The 20,069-nt window shown below is 44.6% G+C and overlaps 1 protein-coding gene across 11 annotated transcripts in view; it reads right to left on the bottom strand.

Annotated features, from left to right (window-relative positions):
• Positions 1-5,262: 5,262 nt before the first annotated feature.
• The window catches only part of LEPR (leptin receptor), a 42,423-nt gene continuing 27,616 nt past the window's right edge, over positions 5,263-20,069 (bottom strand). For 8 of the 11 annotated variants that reach the window (XM_054212774.1, XM_054212776.1, XM_054212773.1 and 5 more), the window contains 9 exons: positions 19,518-19,666; positions 19,119-19,275; positions 18,946-19,028; positions 17,149-17,365; positions 15,794-15,976; positions 15,118-15,213; positions 14,468-14,570; positions 13,623-13,698; positions 5,263-8,936 (listed from right to left, as the gene is read on the bottom strand). In XM_054212774.1, coding sequence (XP_054068749.1) covers positions 8,121-8,936; positions 13,623-13,698; positions 14,468-14,570; positions 15,118-15,213; positions 15,794-15,976; positions 17,149-17,365; positions 18,946-19,028; positions 19,119-19,275; positions 19,518-19,666 — 1,880 coding nt within the window. In that variant the 3' untranslated portion in view covers positions 5,263-8,120. The other 3 variants (XM_054212783.1, XM_054212784.1, XM_054212781.1) reach the window with 3 other exon arrangements.

The following is a 20,069-nucleotide window of genomic DNA, read 5'->3' as shown; positions in this document are numbered from 1 at the left end:
CGGCGAGGAGGTGGGGGGTCTCCTCTGCCCCCCCTGGCCGGCAGCGACCCACGGAACAGAGAGCAAGTGGGCGACAGCGGGGCTTCGGCCGGGCAGGGAGCGGCTGCAGGCGTGCGGGGGACGTTTCTTCTCGCCTTCACATCGCCATCTCCCGGCCACCAGCTCCCCCCGCGCAGGCCGGTGGGTGCGTGTGCCGTGGGCCGGATCCTGCGCCGCGGGAGGCGAGGGTGACGCGCGGCTCGGTGAAACCGCGTCCCAGCAAAGAGGAATCGAGGAAATGAAGTACAGATTCTGCCCTAATTCTGTGCCGAAAGGAAGGACAGAAATAGCCGTTCGTAGCCGGCAGCTCGGCCCCAGCTGGTGCTCGCGGGATGATTTCCCAAACTTGCCAGGGGATGGAAACCTGCCTGCGGCCAGTGGCTCCCCGCGTCCCCACGCTTCACCTGCAGGGCTTCTAAATATAAACCGCAGGAAGGAAGAAGGTTGTGCACTGCCCGAGGTCGCGCTGCTTACCCCCGGGGAGGCCATACAGCCCCCACAGCCATTGCGCTCCTCCCCAGCCATCGTGCTCCCGCTGTACCCTGTCGCGTCGCCATCTCCCTACGTTCGTCAGTAGGGATAACTTGTGTTACCGACAGCGGGGGTTCACTGCAGTAGAACTAGAATAAAACAGGATGACAAACCCAACTGTATTCTATAGAATATTATTACTCAAAATATTCAGATAACTATAAAACCACGCTCCAGAAGCGCAGCATACTGTAGTATTACAGACAGCCTTGGGAATCTCCAAAAATTAACGCTCCTTCCGCAGCACATGTATTGTTTGGAGGTTTGTTTGGTTGGTTTTTTTTTTTTTTTACAGAGAGACACGTAAAAGGAGCGTGTCCTGTCTCCTCCTGCCCCCCCGTCCCATCCATCCACTCCCGAGCTCAGAGCCGGCTCCCCGGGCGCTGGCCTGGGCGAGCGCAGAGGAGGGAGGGAGCTGTGGGTTCAGGTCCTCTCCCATGGAGCCGTCAGGGGGACAGTGGCTATAAAAGAAAAAGAGGTAATTTTACCTCCTCTGCGTTTATTTAAAGGCAAAAAGACCACCAGCCTGCAACAAAACAGCTACATATTTCTTAGGAAAAAAACAACTTTCATTGTCTCCATTGCTTGCCTCCATCAGTCCCTCTTCCCCTCCAGCGTCCAGCTGCAAATCCTGCTTCCATCGCAGGGCTTTTCCTTACATGTCCAGGAAAAGCGACCCATTTGATCACTTCGATGCTTCCCGGGGCAGAGAGGTGCCACCCAGGCTGGTCACGCCTGGTGCGCGTCCCTCCCGACTCTGTGGTGCCCGCAGGGACGAGACAGTTCCCGGGTATAGACCCATCAGGGCACTCGCCCGGTCACAGGGCAAAGAAACACCCAGGGGCTCATAAAGCAGAACCACTCGGGGTGCGGACACGACATGGGGGCTCCTTCCCCACACAGCCCCATACCGTGGCTCCTCGGGGAAGGGGAGATGAGGACAACCCAGCTCCCATGGGACTGGGTGGCTTTTCAGGGTGCCCGAGGGCTTCGTGTTGCCATTTCTGCCCCAAATCAGTCTGAAGTCCGTGGCTGCGGGGCAGGGGCTGCTCACAGCAATGCCTGTGTCCGCTTGCTCGAAATAACAACCTGCGGCGTCTCGTCACGGAACATTTCACTAAAAGCCAGGAGGGAAATGCCAAAAAGCAGAGCAGACACCGAGCAGGTGACACGCGCTGTGCCAGCCGCACGAACGAGGGAGGGACTCGGGCAGGGAGAAGGAATCTGCTCTTCCTATCAGTTAGTGCCACACCTGTGAGCGCGGACACGGACGGACCAGGCGTGTGAGCGACCAACGAGCCAGATCGTAGAACCAAGGAATCATTTAGGTTGGAAAAGACCCTTCGGATCCTCCATCCCAGGGGAAGCGGGGACACCTGCCCCTGGTTCCGCTGAGCTCTGCCCTGCGTCTGGCCACGCAGCGTGGGACACTGCGGGGCAACCGTATGTCACGATTTGAGAGCCAGCCGATAGAAACGGCAGGTGTTACACAGCAACTCTGGCCTCTTCAAGGTTCCAGTAAACTGCAAAGCAAAACTAACGATTTTCCCAATTTAAAAATCCACATCAGTGATGGAGTTCATGAGTGGGAAATCCCGGGGGGGGGCTCCCACGCTAGGCAAAGGCTCGCAAACACCTATTCAACATCAACAATAAACAGTTTATTCACAAAATTAATTACAAAATTACTCTGACGCTGTCGGAAAGTGGTGTTTCAAGTTACGCTCTCATCAGCGAGAAATAATTATTACCGTAAATGCTCCAGAAGTAAAAGCCACGTAGAGAGAAGAAATTAATCTGCAGTTTATGCGCGGGGAAAAGAAAAAACCAAACCCCGTTTTGCTGCCGACTTTGAAGCCCAAGGCTGGTTGGGCAGAGCCAGGGCTCAAAGACAGGATAACAATCCACACATGAACAAAATGTGAAAATTCTTGCTGCTTCAAACATCAATCGCATTTTTTTTTTTTTTAAAAAAAGGGCATTTAACTGTAGCTGCAAGTGACATGTAAAAGGAATAATGACACATTTGATTAATTTGCTTAGATAACTGAGCTATAGTCCTGAGCGCTTTCCAAAATTAACTTGCAAGAGCTTAATATTAGGGCTTAATACGTACGTCGGAAGCTGCACATGGTTCCTCCGAATTGTTTGTCCAGTTTAAACCAAAAAGGCCTTTCCTGGTGCGTGTGGAGCCATGGCAAAAATAAATTAAAATCTCTGCAAAATGAGGGAATTTACTGTGAATTAACACTGAATTATTTGTAGTAAAGGCATAGGTGTATTTATGGGGAAGAATTAACAGTTTCACTATCGGAAGCAAACAGAAACTGTGCGGAGTTACTCCCGCAGCCAAGCCCGGGTTGATGGTGGCACCAGGACGCTCCAAAATGTGTTTCTGCAGCGTTTCTCCCCGCTCGCTGTGCCCAGGTCTCTCACCAAGGTGGGTCCGGAGCCCAGCACAGGCACCAAGTGTGGGCTCCTGGCTCCGTTCTGCTCCAGTCGGCTTTGAGCGCACGACTCCCGAGTGTGAACCTCTCCCTGCAGCCCTTTGCTGGGCGGAATATCTGTGTCCCTGGGCAGCCGGCTCCGGGGAGACCTTCCAGCCCCCTCCAGGCCCTAAAGGGGCTCCAGGAAAGCTGGGGAGGGACTTTTTAGCAGGGCCTGTTGCAATAGGATGAGGGGGAATGGTTTTAAACTGGAAGAAGGTAGATTTAGATTAGATATCAGGAAGAAATGTTTCACTCTGAGAGTGGTGAGCCCCTGGCCCAGGTTGCCCAGAGAAGCTGTGGCTGCCCCATCCCTGGAGGGGTTCAAGGCCAGGTTGGACGGGGCTTGGAGCAACCTGGGCTGGTGGGAGGTGTCCCTGCCCAGGGCAGGGGGTGCCACCGGGTGGGCTTTAAGGTCCCTTCCAACCCAAACTATGCTGTGATCCTATGATTCCGCAATGGGGGGGAAGCTCAGTGGTACCTCCTATTCCGGCCACAACAGCTCAGCTGTCAGAAAAAATTTTCCTCGGGAGATTAACACAGAAGCTCAGTTCCCTCTGCAGTTGTTCACCTCTGATGACTTCAATTCTAAATGGGAAACGGCACATTTAAATTTCACTGGCTTTCACAAGAAATGTGCCTGAAAGGGCTCGTGCTTGCCAATACAATTTCTGTACAGCGTTTAGAGTTCCTGCGTACTTAAAAATGACGTACCTGCTCTTCAGAATCAACACTCCAACTCACTACAGGCACAAACAAAACTCCGTTGCCGGGCTGGAGCGTGTCTCCAGTGCGTCAGAGGGGAACTGAGCCTCAGGTCTCCAGGGACCAAAAGCCGACCCCGGTAGGAAGCCCAGCTGCTGGCACAGGCAGCCCAGCAGGCAGGAGCCCACCCGCTGCCCCTGCCCTTCTCCTGACACGGCGCCAGGCACGAAGCCACCGAGAGAAGGCAGGAGCACCACCTCCTTCCTTAGGGAAAACAACCCTCCAAAATTACCTTAGGAAATGCCTCTGCCCAGGCACCGTACCTGCCCGGCGCTGTCTCACCCAGGATAAGCAGAGGAGATTTTGCTCCTGCATAAAGCTCGTGTAGCGGCTGCCCTGTGAAAGGAGGAGACCACTGTAAACACGGAATAAAACACTTATCCCCCCGGCATGGGAAGTATTCTGAAGTTGCGGGGGGAAAAAGAATGGTGAGAAAAGAACACGGTAACTGACCCCAGCTCTTAATTTCTTCTCCCGAAGGCAGCTGCTGCCCGCGGGAGCGTAACCGGAGACCAGGGCAGAGGCAGACGGCAGCAGATGGCGGATTCAGGATATGCAGATTTTGGCTTTATACAAGAGCGAGGAAAGTTGAAGAGCGGGATTGAATGTCCATTCGACAGGGATGAAAATGCCAGCCCGAGAGCCAGTTTTAGGGAGTATTCATTGACTAAACCCCTACAGCCGCGGTGAGCCCTTCACTGTGGGTCGGGACCTGGGCTTACCTGCACTAGCAGAAACTCGGGGACTGGAGATGTGCATGGAGGTTGCTTCAGAAAAGGCACACCTACAGTAAGGGATTCAATGGCTTGGTTCTACAGTAATCATACTTAAAATATTTTCTTTTTGCTGAAGCAGAAGAGATCAGCTAATATTTACAGTATTTCTTACATTCAGAGCAGGGATGTTTGTAAATACCCTGTCGACCTGTGTTTCTAAGGAGCACCACATGCTGTGGCCATTAGGAAAAGACTACAATTGGGATGGCAGAATCACCCAGGAGGAGCGGGTAGACTCCCAAAGGCGGCGATACCTGGGTATCTCCCAAATCCCATCAAGGGGAGGTGTTCTGCAGTACTTTTTTCACGCAGCAACCCTCGAGCACAGCTGCAGGAATCCCAGCGAGTCGAGGCTGCAAACGCTCTCCCGCCGTCAGCGCTGAGGCACATCGGGGTCCTGCACGAGGGACAGATGAATAACTCCGGCATTTCCCCATGTTCCCAGGAAAGCCTTCACTGGGTCGCTCAGCTGATCGTTCCCAGGGTTAATGGTACTCCTGTCCTTACAGAGCTACTGGATGAGGACTTTGTACGGTAAAATCAACGTGAGCTTTTAATTTCTTGAGAAAGACAATCTCCAAACTCAACTAATTAATTTTTCTGGACACTGTAATTAAAGACATCCAAACCTCATGATGAACCACGCATTTATTATTCCAGTCTACAGAGAACCGCGCTGCCCTTTCCACTTCCCAAGAGCACGGAGTTTCCGCAGACGGGTATGCTGCGGGGCACCGGGAGGGGAGTCTCTCCTCCGGAGAGAAGGTGACACAATTATACTATGGATCTGGCACAAAACCACGTCTCAATAGGTCACGTTACCCCTGCAGACCAGGGTAGCAAGAGGAGAAGGCTGACGTGCAGGAATCCAGCTCTTCCACCCCAAATTTAGGGGACCCCTGTGGCGTTGGCTGGGGGGGCTGGTGGGGCACCCACCTACGCTAGCCTTGCCGCATCTTCAGACTCCGGGGGATGTTGGACCTGGTGGACAAACCGTCAGGAGAGGCAGAATCCAGCACCTGAGTCTGTCCTTGGGGCAGTTCCAGGGCCCTGGAGGTTGTGCCACATCGAGTTCACGTGCTGGCAGGAGTGAATTTCTTGTTTCAGATGAATTCTAAGTTTAGCATTCACCGGGGTGCTAATCACAGCTTTACTCCTGGAACTCTACAGGAACATTTTCAAGACTTCAGGTTTGTCCCTGCAGCCTTCAATCACATTTTCAAGTGACAAGGAGCTTTGGACACTTACACAAAACATGTTTTAATTGCCCCCGCCATACACAGTATTTTTGAAACAAGTACATTACATTTGTGTCATATTCAACATCCAGAAACAGAGACACCCAGCAAGAGCCAGGTTAGCAGCTAGTTTGAGAAAAAGCGGTGGGGTTTTTTGGTAAAGCTTGTCTTAAATTCAAAGTGCAGATAAATGCTTGCTTTGGTCCCTTTTGCTCTATAGGATTTCTTATCACTAATATATTAAAGCGTTTCCACACCTCTCCTACCATCTATTATTGTTGCTGGGGTCTGCCCTTCTGTTTTTAATTGCCTATCTAAGTTTTACAGAAATTTAGCTTTGGAATACACAATATATTCATCTTTCTTAGCTCCTCAAAATAGTTCTTTGAAAAGGCACACATACAAAAATATTTACTAACTATGAAGTAGAAAAAATATATTTCGCTTGCAAATAAGTGTGGTTTTCTTTACCTGCTTATCCCAGAAAATACAGCAGAGATGCAAGATGTAATTTTCCTCCCATCTGCAGGTTTTCAGCTGAGCGGAGCCGGGCTTGTGAAGGCAAACTGACTTCTCCAAGCCTGTACAGACAGCTTAGCTCACCGAAGATCAAAAATACACGATCCTTGGGTCAAATTACTGCCTTTTCTACTGGGGGATCTTAGGAAAGGGCTTTGGAAGAGACGTTAGTTTTATGGCAGTACCATTTGTACTAGAATCTCATTTTCAACAACAAAAATAGGGATATTTTCCTTCCAAGTACGTAATTTTATCCAGATAACCCCCCACACCATGAGAATTTTGATTCTCTTCCTCTTCCTGCAGTACCGTAAGTCTTTAGCTATTGGAACCGCCACTTCTGCAGGGAGTGTTTTATACTCTGATGCACTGTTCAGCACGGCTCTGGCCTCACAGTTTCTCTTAAGCTCTTTGATGCTACTGCTGAATATTTTCAGTTTACTTTCTTATAAAAGACACCCTGGAACAGCAGCTACATTTGCTGCCATTGGTCAGGGCCTCCCTTTCAACACCTGAAATACAGCGTTCCGACTGCTTTTTCATGTGGGCCATCTGTGTATTCACAGGCTCAATTTAACGCGGATGTCAGCTAAGCAATAAATACATTAGGATTTTGGAGAAAAAAAAAACAACAAAAGACTAACAAATACATCTGGTATTTTTACAGTGCCTCCTTTTACCACCAGTCCAAGTGGACACCGATACACCATAACCTGGTGGTCTTTGTGAGCGTCCAGGGTTCACATGGCATCCAGGTCGACTCAGTCTGTAGCACACAGTGTCCCAAATCATTCCCAGCGAAATGAGCCGTTCAAGCCTTTCCCCCCAAAACCAGCACGTGTACACATTTCAATCTACATATTATGTCACTCCTTTGTGTCTTGCCCTTGGGGTCCCCAGGCAAACCCTAAAACAAGAACAACCTCTTTCAACACAGTTTGCTGACGTGTTTGAAGAGAAGAGATACTTTACTCCTGACCAGAGAGAAGAAACGTGTGTCTGGGTCTGTAGTGCCAACAGACACACTGTGCTCACCCCTGTGGAAAACATGGTCGTCTTGGACAACGATAAATTGGAAGAAGCCCCCTGCTACAGAACTGGGTGCAATCCACATCGGGACTGCAAAGGGACACTTTGTAAATGCACGAAAAAGGAGCTTTTGTGTGTGTTGCTCGAATCCTTCCCAGCCCTTGAGGAGCGTTTGGGAATCTCCACAGCAAGGCCTGCAAAAGCCCCGACTTCCTCCACCTCCCCCCAGCTGGAGGAAGAGTCTCTTATCTCCACTGGAAGGTGCTGCTGTGCTCTGCCTGCAGACCAGCAATGTGGTGGCCGTGTAGGTTCGTGGTAGCCAGCTGGGGCTACAGACCTGTGGACGGCTCTGCCCTGGGGACAGACCACAGCCCTGCGGACCGAGCGTCAGCAGAGCCAGCATCCGGATCACATCCCATCCTCTCACCTCGACGGGTACGGCACGGAGTCCAATTTCAAGTGCAGTTCTTCACCGGGGTGCTCAGACATACACCTAACAGGCACCAACAACAGATAATTTGGCAGCAATCAAATCTCTAAAGGAAGGCCTCACATTTGACAATTAGGTCAAGAAATAGAATTTCTTTCTACTGAAATCCTGGCACTCAAATATAGAACCAGTAACCCAGCTTCAAAACAGGAGAGCTCCCGAAAGAAGTCAGGAGAGGGAAAAACAGGGGAACGTAGCAACACCTAAAAACCCAAACATTAAGAGTATCAAATTACGGTACGGTGACTTAAGAGTTCTTCTTTGTGGTCTCTTGCACCTTGGCAGCAGTCATCTGAAATTGCGGCATGTAGGGCACAATGGCTTTATACTTAAGGCTACTTTGGATAAATGCATTTAAATTAGGAGGCGTTAGCTGAAGAAACCCTGCATCTTTCAGTAGATCAGTTGTATGGAACTGACACATCACCCCAGAACCTTCTGTTAAAAAAACCTCATTTTCTCTTTTTTCCAGTGATGTTATCCCTAGGTAGTACAGGCTCCGCTCAGGACTGTCTCCATCTGTGAAAGTGTCATCCTGATCTGAAGGCTCTGAGAATCCCTCTGAAGAAATAAGGGAAAGGGAAAGAGTCTTGCTGGGCTGCCGGCCAGGCGGATCGGGTAATATGAGGAATGCCCCATTTCCCACCTCCCAAGAACTGCTTGAGAAGGTGCCTGTAACTAAGGAATCCTCAGCTAGGAAGCATCTATCAAAACAACTTCTTAGATTCACTTTCTGTTCATAAAGCCCACTTGATTCGGAGTTACTGATAATTGTAGCATATTTAATATTGGACTGCCTTGTAATTTCTCCACTGATTTGGTCATCGTGGGAGCTCTCGGAGAAGCTGCTACTATTGAAATGGCTGCTAGAGCAAGCAGAGTCATGTTCAGAGTCTTGAATTTTTGTAAACATGGAGTCAATTACTAAAAAATCTTGTGTGTCTTCTTTTTTCAATGCTTTAGTAACACTGATGTTCTCCAGCACTATTTCTGGTTCCAGAAGAAGAGGCTCAAATGACATTGCTTCGCGGTGCTTGATAAAAAGATGCTCAAAAGTTTCAGGCTAGAAGAAAAGATATATTTTAATGCTCATCTATTACTTAATAGCCTTATTTCAGTATGAAGCTACTGATTTTAAGAATCACAAACAACACCCCCATAGTTTTAGTAAGAGTATACAGTTGAAAAATCCTCTAAAACATATTTCCTCTTTTCTTTATGTCTCCATGTAGATGAAGATTGAGGGACAAGAGAAAAAAAGTCAAGTGCTGCAAAGCAAGCGCTCTGTGAAGTGCTCAGTGCTGCAGCCAAGCCCGCGTATCCTTTAAGTTGAAAGTGCAGCAGCTGAATGGTCCCATTCATTTCAACATTCATAAACATGCACATATTGTTAAAGAACACACAAGTGTTTTGCCAGACAAAGGTTTTATACCCTTAGATTTCCTTGGCTTTTTATTTAGTTTGTATAAACAATAGTCTTAATCATTTACACGTCAACTAAAGTAACTTTCCCTGCTATTTTGTATTATTTAGCATCAAATTTGGCCCTTCCATAGTATTTTTAGAGCACTCCCATCTGAAAGCAGCTGTATGGTTGAACTGCATGAAGAGAAACACACATTTATTTTGGAGAAATGTATGCTTTACTACTACCTAATGTATGCACATAAAATATACAACAGCATGAACTGACAGCAAAACAGGAACTCCTAGCTACGAAGGAAAATGCACTTGAAAAACATGTATTTCCTGATGAATTCAAGACAAAACAAATAGATAAAAACAGATTTTGTGTATATTAGCAAACCATATTTTACGGCAGGAAAGCTGCCAAAACAACTAGGAACATGTCAAAATACTGAGACTAGTATACAATTATAGAAAAGAGTAAACTGACTTGCATATCTTAGGCTGGTACTTTCGTCCAGACCAGCTACAGTAACGCCTATGCCCTCGCCTGGCAGAGCTGGTTTCCAACTGCTTTGGTACTTGCCCCACACAACTCCATCACCTTCCCACACTGAGACCAACCTGCACGCTGGAATCTCTCCTAGCCTTCAAAATGATGGCAGAAACCACATATAAAATTAACCAGCTATTGAAATGAGGGGTAGGCTGCTGGTATACTGGATACATCAAGCCATAATAATAACTTCTGTTGCCTGGTGAAAGCTGTCTATGCTGGAATGACAGAGGAAGGCAGGCCCTGCTGTGCCAAAGCAGACTAACCATCCGCCCAGTGTGCATTGCCCACAGCGGCATTTTCAAACGGGAGACACGTATTATGAGGAATCTTTTGAACAACCAAGAAACCATGCTTCCTCCTGATACACCTGCCCTCCTGCAACCGGCAGCTGGCTTATCCCAAGCGGAGATGGCTTATGTTCCTTCCAAACTCTGCATAAGGGTACACAGAAAGCATACAGATAATATTGCCTGCAAAGATTAAATACATCACATGCAGACAGGTATGTCGTTTGGCAAAGGCCACCATCTGTCAACTCAGACACATCACTTATTAAAACATGTCAGGTATTTAATCAAATACAATGCATAATCCAACATCCCGAGAAAATGTAAAACCACAGAACATCAGCAACGCCAGAGCAAGCTGGGCGAACGGTGCTGTATTTCCACAGTATAAGCAGGTATGGTATAATTTGGGCACAAACCGTGTTAAACAAGAAGTAGTTCCATAAACCTCAAGAGCAATGCCATAATCTCAGGTCAGCAGCTCCCAAACTCTGCTGACCAGATGAAACGACATCCAAACAAATAAGGAATTTCAAACAATGTTGTATTTTGCTCTCCTGTTCAGTCTAGGGTTTGAGTTGTATTTGTCTCATACATGAGTCCTTGCAAATTGATATTAATTTCCCTGTAAAATATTTGTAGTTTGCCTAAGTAATTTCTTCAACATTAGGTCCTAAATCTTCTTTGTTTTTCTTTACTATTTTATTGAGCAAATAAGAGGAATTTTTATGATTTTGACATTATACATATAAAGGCTTGCAAGACAAAGTCTAGATGCAGGACTTGCCTTTTTTAGATTATGATTTTAACCTTTTGCTGCTGTGACCAATAAAATCAGGATAAAATAATGCTCTCTAAATGCAGTTCTGGAGTACCAAATTCCAAATGTGTTACACTGAACATACAAAGTAATGATCAGATGTGGACTCAAGGATTTAATATTGATATGCACCAGGAACAAGACAGGAGTTCTACATCAAGTGCCCTCAGAAATACATCAGAACTTCCCAGTAGTGGTATTTCACCTATTTATATGATCAATGCTTATTACAACTAAGGAAAAATACCAGACACGTACTGCACACTGCTTTTTCTACTGGAAATTCCATGCACAGTACAAAACAGGATCTGGCCCTCAACACATGGTGCCAAAGAACCTGTTGTGGCCCCGGACACCCATGAGGTGAGCGAGAGATGATGATGCTAATCTGAGGACAGGCACAGTGCCTTCAGTGCCGTTAGCGTTAAGCAACATTTCCTAGTAAGATTAGTACAATGTACCGAAGAGGCATGCTTTCTACTGCATAACAAGCTGTCAAAAATCATGTCAGACTTCAATTTCTTTCATACTTGCATGCATCATTTCTTTGCCGTTAATTATGGAACAAGGCACATGAATCTGGAGCAGTTTCAGTAGGGTGTCAGCTTTACCCTCCTTTCCTAGTTAAGGCTTCATCAACTTTAATACGCTCAACTCTACCAGTTGGTGAGGAGAATCATTTCCAACATGCTAAATCTAACATGCAAACTCCACGCACCTCTGCAATTGGGGACAGCGGGGATTGTCATGAGCTCCTTTTGCTATAGATGAAAAGATTAAATAGACAAATAGGGGTGCACCCGATGCAACTGATACTCCTGCAACTAACAGCTATTCCAAGAGCCCAGCCCTTCCCAGGATGCAGCCATGGAAGCAGACACGTCAGACTGGTCTGGGATTTAATAACCTGCGCAAGTTAAGACACACTTCTATTTGCAGAGCAGGCCAGAGGCTCCACTAACGCCAGCCGATGAGGCTGGAGAACACCCACTCTTCCCTCCACCCGACTGCAACTGCATCTTCCCCAACAGAAGGATTCCCGGGAGCTTCATTTAACATTAAAACACACAGCATGATGCATCAGAGAAGTACTTCAGCACATTAAAAAGCCACCAAAAAAATTATAAGTACAAAAATATGCAGAAACTGCCCTAACACCACTGAAATCAGATTTTCCTTGAGGAGTTCTGGCTTGTTTGTTGGTTTTTTTTTTTTTTCAAACACAGATCTAATGTTAGCGATTATTGCATTAATGTCTGAATATTTAAATAACAAATGAAGAAGCCATAAGTAACATGCATGTTGGTATTTTCAGGAAAAAGCAAGCAAGCAAGCAAACAAACAAACAAAAAACCAGTAAGGCCAAACAGACGCACAGTTTCTGCATTCTCCGAGCTGCTGCTGCACCCAAATGCATGTAAAAAGTTCAAAAGAACCGTAATGGGACAAACCAAGTACTTGTGCAAGTAAGAGATGCGATCACTTTGATGTGCCCGGAGTCAGTGGAAACTCCCAAGCTAGCTCTCAATTAGAACAAATACTCAATTAGTATTAAAAAAAAAAAAAAACACTTTCAAGTGAAGTCAGTAACTGGGCAGACCTTGCACTCAAGCTGGATAAATCCCAAAGCAGTCTGATGTCTCTGCTTCCACGGCTGTATCCTGGGAAGGGCTGGGCTCTTTCAAGTCCCTTTAAAAGCCAGGACTTGAAAGGATTCAGCCCTTTGCCAGTCACAGCCTCAGTCAGGCGGGCAGTAAACAAGAGTTAAAAACCGCCAAATCAAGAGTAAGTGCTTCTGCCTGAGCAAGTGACAAACCCTATTTTGGTCTGTAATATGGCACTTGCTCCTAATTTTTGCGAGGGCATTTTAGTTTTTTGACAGAGCTACTTCCAGGATTCGTTATATTTAAACAAGTCAGCATTGTATTGTATCTGTGCTTCCTGTCTTCTGAATATTAACAGAAAAACCTTCTAAGAATTCTGTATAGGAAGCCTGGGAGTTGCCCCAGTGGTTCAGCAGGCAGTGACCGTGATTAGACTTCAAACAATGTCCATTCTCTGTTTAAATGACATGAAATAAAATAAAAGATGAGAAAAGAAACCTTCACTGGGAACACAAATTAAATACATGACAAATCTTTTGCCATTAGATGCTCCTTCTTTTAGAAATAACAGGCCTGAAGATTATTAGATTATAGATTATTGTCTCAATGATTACACACTGTCTCGGGACCACGAGAAGCTTTGTCTGCTGGTGGAAACTGGCTAAGGCCACGTAAAGACTCTTACTTGTCACAGCTCATCACCTCGCGGCTCCCGATTCCCATGCCGAAGGGAGAGGCAGTTTACCCCAGCAAAAAATTTGGCCTTTGATAAACACATGGCACTCACTGAGGCGCATAAGCATCACACCTATGGGATTCTGCAACTGGTTTACTAATTGCCTGGAAATTTAAACGCCCCCTACATTCCAAAGAAATGCTGGTCTCTGGTCCTGGCCCATTTCCAGATATTAGCTTTTTCCAGCCGAGAGAACCGCTGTATCGCTAGCTTCAGAGGCTCCGCGGTGCTTGTTTCAGTAATTCAGGTGGGGCCTGATCCAACCAACACAGCACTGAGCAAACAGCAGCCAGACCCATTGGGTGGGGGAAGGAGCAACACCAGGGACATACACACCTTCTGAAAATTAACTCCTTGTGCCCAGGAGCAATTCTTGGGGTTTGGAACATCTTCCCAAAACAGTTTCTTCATTCTGAAATATTAAGGAAATTCTGCAGTGTTAAGGAGATTCTGGAGTTGGTACTGTTCTCATAGATTCTGTACTGCTGTCCTTCACCTTTGCTACGTCAGAAAAGGAATCTGTGCAATTTTATTTATCCAGTACACTATGACAATGAAAAAATCATTTTAGATATTATAGATGGCCAAAATTTAATAGAAAAAAAAAAAATAAAGACGTGACATAGCAGGTGGCAGTTTTGCAAAATATAAAAGGTAACAGGCGGTCTTTGCTGAATATGACCCAACCCACCTTCCACAAAACTCAGAGGGGTTTTTTTCAATTGGCTTTTACTTCAAACCTTAGCTTGTGATAACAACTAAATATGGAATTCATAGCGCTTTACAAATTCAAAGCACGTGACACTCGTTAACTTGCCCACAAATCACTCTGCAAAAGTAAGGAGTACATGGTACAGGCTGAAGTGATACTGTGATTTCACAGTGACACTGTGAAAACAAACAGCACTGATCATCATCTCACTGCAAGGGCACCAGACCCAAAAGGGCAATGGACTGACTTGTACAAGGTAACAAGCCCGTGCACTCAAGACACTTTATTCTTCGTGCTGTATTCCAGAGTTCACTGCCTTCGGTACAGTACATCAAATATACGATAAAAATAGTTCCTAACTTTCCCCAGAAAGACCCTGCCCACCAGTTCAGCAGACAGGCACCATCGAAGCTGCGGCACCTTCTTCTAAAGGCCACCTGGGACTTCCATATGACAATGACCAACTTACCTTTGGTGCGAAACCAGCAATGCTCCAAGCAACAAAACTGAGGTTGAAATAATTATTGGCAGAACCACATAGAGGCTGGCATTATTCTCATTTTCATATCCACCTGGAAATCAAAAGAATTCAGATAATAACACAGTAAAATAATTTGTCTGTGAACAAATAGTTTGCAATGGGGAAATAACAAACAGAAACAACAGCTTAAACGCACTTGATAAACAGTTTTATTGCACATCAACAAACCCTTACCTGGAGAACAATTAGAGCAAAGGGAAGAAATTATTTTAAATACTGAGGTGACTCCTCCCTCCATCCCCGTGGGAGGTGCCCACAGCTCCCTTGCTATTAAGAAATGAAATCAGAGCACAGGAAATGAGAGAATATTCCACAAATGGAGAATGAAGAATCACAGGGACCTGGGATCTCAGCTGTTAAGTTAGATGTATGGGAATTCAGGTCCCTCACTCAACTAATCCCACAAAGTTTTCAAATTAAAGTAACTGAAGTCTAGATCACTGTCTATAGTTATATTACAATTACTTTATTATTGACTTTTTTTTTTTCTCATAAGATACAGACTTCGCCTGCATTTGAAGTTTACTTTTACAAGCTCCTATTTCATAAGCAACATGGAGAAAGATCCCATAGGTCACCTTTGGTAAACTGATCCGTTGCTCTGGATTTGCCAACCCCTCCAGCAAACACAGGGTACAGGCTGAACTGGTACTTCTCAATCAGAATAAAGTGATCTGGAAAGAGGAAATCAGCCTTTTGAATCAAAACTATTCTCCTCCTTTTAAACAATTACCTCCACAGAGGGTCTGGTCACATATCAGAGTTCAGATCAGCCCAGAGAGGGGAATAATGAAAGCCATTTTTTATAGATACATACTTTAATATCAGAAGATTAAAACTATTAATCTATACTGGACGATCTAACATTATTCTGTTATGGAATTAACACCTTTATGGAGCTATTGGAAAAATCTCTACGGTTAAAGCCAAAATGCAAATAGCATTCACATATTAACTGAGATAATTAGCTGGTGTACTCAATACTCCAGAACTAATTTTATTGCATTGCCAAAAAATGAACATGCTCCTGAGCTTCATTCTGTGTTAACCTGATTATTAATGCAACAGTCAATCCTTTACAGTCAGTCCTCTAGTGATAATCAAAAATTGCTCTACTGGTCCTCGCCATAAAAGCCATCAGAGACAGACAGGGGGAAGGAGAGGGAGGGGATGAATCCGACAAGTCAGCAATGCTACGTTTTTCTGTTCCATAACAATTACCATAATGTATTATATTTTCAAGTGCACACTCACCATAAATATAATATTTACTAATATTTGGAGGAACTCGCACCCATTTCATCTCCTCCTCTTTGTTAAGGTTCTTCCACTCAATAATAAAAGATGTTATCACGTATATATGAGGTGAAAGTGTCCAAATCAATATCACACAAGTGCTGTTCACTGGGTAAGCGCTAAGCGACTCCACAATGCTCACTGGCAGAACAAGGAGAAAACAGTTGTGAATTACATGAGCTCAGAGGGGAGATGAGAGCTGGGTCAGCAGGAGAGGTGTATACTATAAACGACACGCACACGAATAACTGCTATGGTTTCAGCACCTTATCGTTTACTTGTTTAATTATCTTCTAGACAATAAAGCCTGTTCTTTAGTTCACACAGGCAAACGTATGTCTCCTGAAGTCAGCAAAGCTTGGTTTACACCAACTAGTCCCAAACACTAAATAGATCAAGTTTCTTACCAGACATCAAACAAATATCCTGATTCTCATGTGCACCTCCCTTATTAGCTCTCCTTAACTAAAAAATATCAACAACTACTGAACTGTCAACATTTAGCTAGTAAAGCACGCACTGAGAGCCTTGTAAGCTAAATCCTACCGAATCTCTCTAAGTAATATACCAAGATAACAATCCAGTCAGACAAACGCTTCCCATTACATCTGCTTCCAACCATAGAGTTTGCAGAACATGCTTATACACAACATCAGAAAGATTTTTATCCATAAAAATGCTTTAAAAATTGCATCACAGCAGTAAAGTTCCAAGAATAGACAGCACTAATGTTTCCACCGCATGTATTTGCATATGAATGTTAAACAACTGAAGTATTCAAAAGCAATAGGCTTTATTTTATTAATAAAGCGGAGCGCAGCCGAATCAATGAAGAGGCTGCTTAGGAAGTAAAGCCAAACCTCTGTAAACTATGTACTCTGGCAGCCCGTCAGGTGAGCAGCCAGAGAAACAAGACCATATTTCATTTTGGAAAAAACAAAACATTCCCTAGCAGGAATGTTGGGTGTTTCCAAGACAAAATAGATGAAAGATCAGTTCTACAGTAAGGTTTTATTTTTCTCTGATTACTTACTTTATATTCCGTCAGCGGAGGGAAGAAAGCCCAGTTAAAGACAACTCTTTTCCCAACCAAAAGATCATTAAGATTTTCATAAGATAGAATTCTCATTTTTCAAATAGCTCTGTTGGTGAGATATAGAATCTGTTTCCCATATAGAGCTGAACATATCATCATAAAACATTTTTTATTCTAACAAAGGGAATTTTATCACAAAGAAGGCTTTGTCCAAAAGCATCACAAGGATTCCTAGCATTTTCCACATCTCGAAGTGGTTACTAATCGGTGTTCTTACCTGTGCTCATTTGCTGTGATAGAGTTAAATTAAAATTAATTGAAGAAACTCCAATTGAATTCATGGCTAAAAGCGTAATGGTATGTGTGTCTTCAGTCCATGGAAATGAACAGGTAGTGCCATTGTCAACATATTCTGACCATGTGGTGTTTCCTGATGTCTGATGCTTTATAATGTATCGGCTCACACTGCAGAGTGAGTGATTCTTCATCAGTGGCTGCAGCAAACATTGGCATTAATTAAGTTCACGGTCTTTGATTTCAAAAGCAAATGTTATTTGGGCAGAAGACATTGTTCCCCAATATTAAGAAAACATGACCCAATAAAGATCTATGGATTGGCTACTGTCCTTTTAGCAAAGGCACTGTAGTCCATTTAAAGCCTTAAATTCTTCTGTCTCCGAGAGCTGCCACACTTACTTGCCAAGGGAGGGCAGGGCAGGGACAAGGAAATACAAACTTTCAGACTCCTGTAGTAACTCACCGTTTTATGTTAGTATTTTTCAGGACTGAAAAATCAGAACAGATGACTTTGCATACTAAGTGTGGGCAAACAGGAGTGGGCAGTCACTGATGTACTTTCTTTCCTCTGTCCTGCATTAACCTTTTAACATAGCTTTGCCCAGTTTACATGCAGCTCCAGTGGTGTTTACACAGGCTGCTGCCTAGGAGCCAGTGGCACATTCTGCTCAGAGATCTTGGTCAGCAGAACTTGGCAGCTGAAGAATGCATCTCATTATAACTTACCGTCCTTGATTCCATGTTAATCTTTTTCCTGAGTATTAGAACAAATGGCATTTTCAGTCTCTGTTTCATAGCATTTGTATAACTAATACGGAAAGTGTAGGCTGACACGAACATGTCATAGAGCACTCGAGACTTCAGCTGCGTTGGTGTTACCAAAGCATATCCCTGAACTGATATTAGTAACTAGTGTTGAAAGGCCTTATGTGTATTCTCACGAATAATGAGGATTCTATCCTTGAATTTATCAATCATGAGCTAAATGAAAAGAACTCCTCATCAAGGTAGGCAAGTATTGTATCATTCTTGAGGAAGCACATCGCGCATAAGGACCTTGAGGATGGTACTAATCTACACGTTTTGAGAAGTTTAGCCAACTTGGCAGGAAAGTGAAATTCTTACTGTCCTAAGCTGAACTACCTTCATTATAATACTAAAAATCACAGCCATAGGTCAAGACGACCCTTGCCCCGGTGAAGACCTTTCCCTTGAGTATGTGTGGGAGCTAGAACTTGATGGTATAATCGTATGGAAATTACTAACCAATCAAATATTGGTAGGAGGTACTAATATTACAATAATGTTGTAAAACGTGTATAAAAATCACACGGAGAGTTCTGATGGGTGTGCATGATAGGAGGAGAGATCGCCCATGCACCCAGTGCCGTAAATAAACTAATGTCGGCTTTCTAAACTACAAACCTGGTTTAGAGAGTGACAGTTTCATTACGGATTTTGGCAACATCACTGCAAGTCAGGCAGCAGGTCTGGTCTCTGCACAAAGGCAAGGAAGCTTGCACCTGCTGACTGAGCAAAGAAGGCAGAACCATCCCACCTGGTGTCACAGTATTACAATCAATATTCACCAGCAACCTCTACTTGCCTCTAGTACGAGCCAAGCAAGAGGCAATAACACAAAAGAAGTCACATCCCAAGTGCCTTGCCTACAGAGTCCCAGAAACATCGACTGCTTCTGCTTATCACACTCCCTTCTTGGCAATTCTACCAATGGTTTTTGGATCAAAGTGGAAGACCAAATCGTAATTGCTCTCACCTTCCACAGGAGCGTAACATTCTTCAGCCTCCTTGCTGGATCTTCAATAATAATTCTCCAAAAATCAGGGCCTTGTAAGGGAGCTGCACGATTACAAAGTTTTGAAAGAGCAGTGTCACACCTCAGTCTGCAACTGGACAGACCATTAGAGCGCACTCTGAAAGTTCACGTACCTTTGATATCTTTTACAAGCGTATAGGCTGATCTGCTCCAGTTGCTCCAGTAACCTGATCCATCCAGTTCTCTGCACCGGACCTGAACAACATATTCAACGCAAAGTTTCTGAACTTTTATCACAGCTGATCTGGGTGCATTCGAAACTTCATAAAGCTGTAACAGAAGTCAAAACATTTAGAGTAAGAACAAAAGGCTGTTTAGGCATCTGTTAAAGCCAAAATTCCTAAAAACGAATCCAATGAGGAAGTGGCCTAATCAGTAATATTCCTTTAGATAATGCAAATGCTTACAACCATGATTCATTGCATGCCACAAATTCCTCAAAAATCAGCCAACACATTAAATGACGACACTGCAATAATTCATGCTTCAGTCTAAATTCAAAAAGACAGTACCTCCCATGTAATTTCTTTCCTGTTCACAGCATACCGAATCTGAAATTTAAGATCATTGTTTGTAAATACTGGGTTTGTCCAGCTCACGTTGAGCAGCCCAACATCCCTGGTGATTTCTACTTTAACGTTGGAAGGAGGAAGCGGCTTCACTAGAAAATTGAAAGAAAAAAAAAAAACCCGACTGTAAGGTCTGCACTGACATTTCTCATTAAATCCAGTCATCATGGTTTGCTTTCTTCTGTCCTGAAGGTGGCAGGTAACACACTGTGGCCTCTGCTACTCCAAGGAAAGCTGGACTATAACACAAACATAACAATTCCCCGGTCCAGGCTGGGCCTTTCACTGCAGACAAAAGCTCTGCTGACTGAGAAGGGCAATGTTTGTCTAATGGAAAATTCATTCAAATTTTGACCAGAACTAAAATCACCAAAAAAAAGTTGAAATATCAAAATCAAAGTTCCTTACAGAATAAACAATTTATTTAAAAAAAAAAAATAAATAAGCCATGGGCAAGTTCCAGTACATCTCATTTTAATTTAAACCACAACAGCT

This window comes from Rissa tridactyla, chromosome 8, assembly GCF_028500815.1.
Source record: "Rissa tridactyla isolate bRisTri1 chromosome 8, bRisTri1.patW.cur.20221130, whole genome shotgun sequence".
Taxonomy (NCBI): domain Eukaryota; kingdom Metazoa; phylum Chordata; class Aves; order Charadriiformes; family Laridae; genus Rissa; species Rissa tridactyla.
This window is presented reverse-complemented; position numbering and strand designations above follow the sequence as displayed.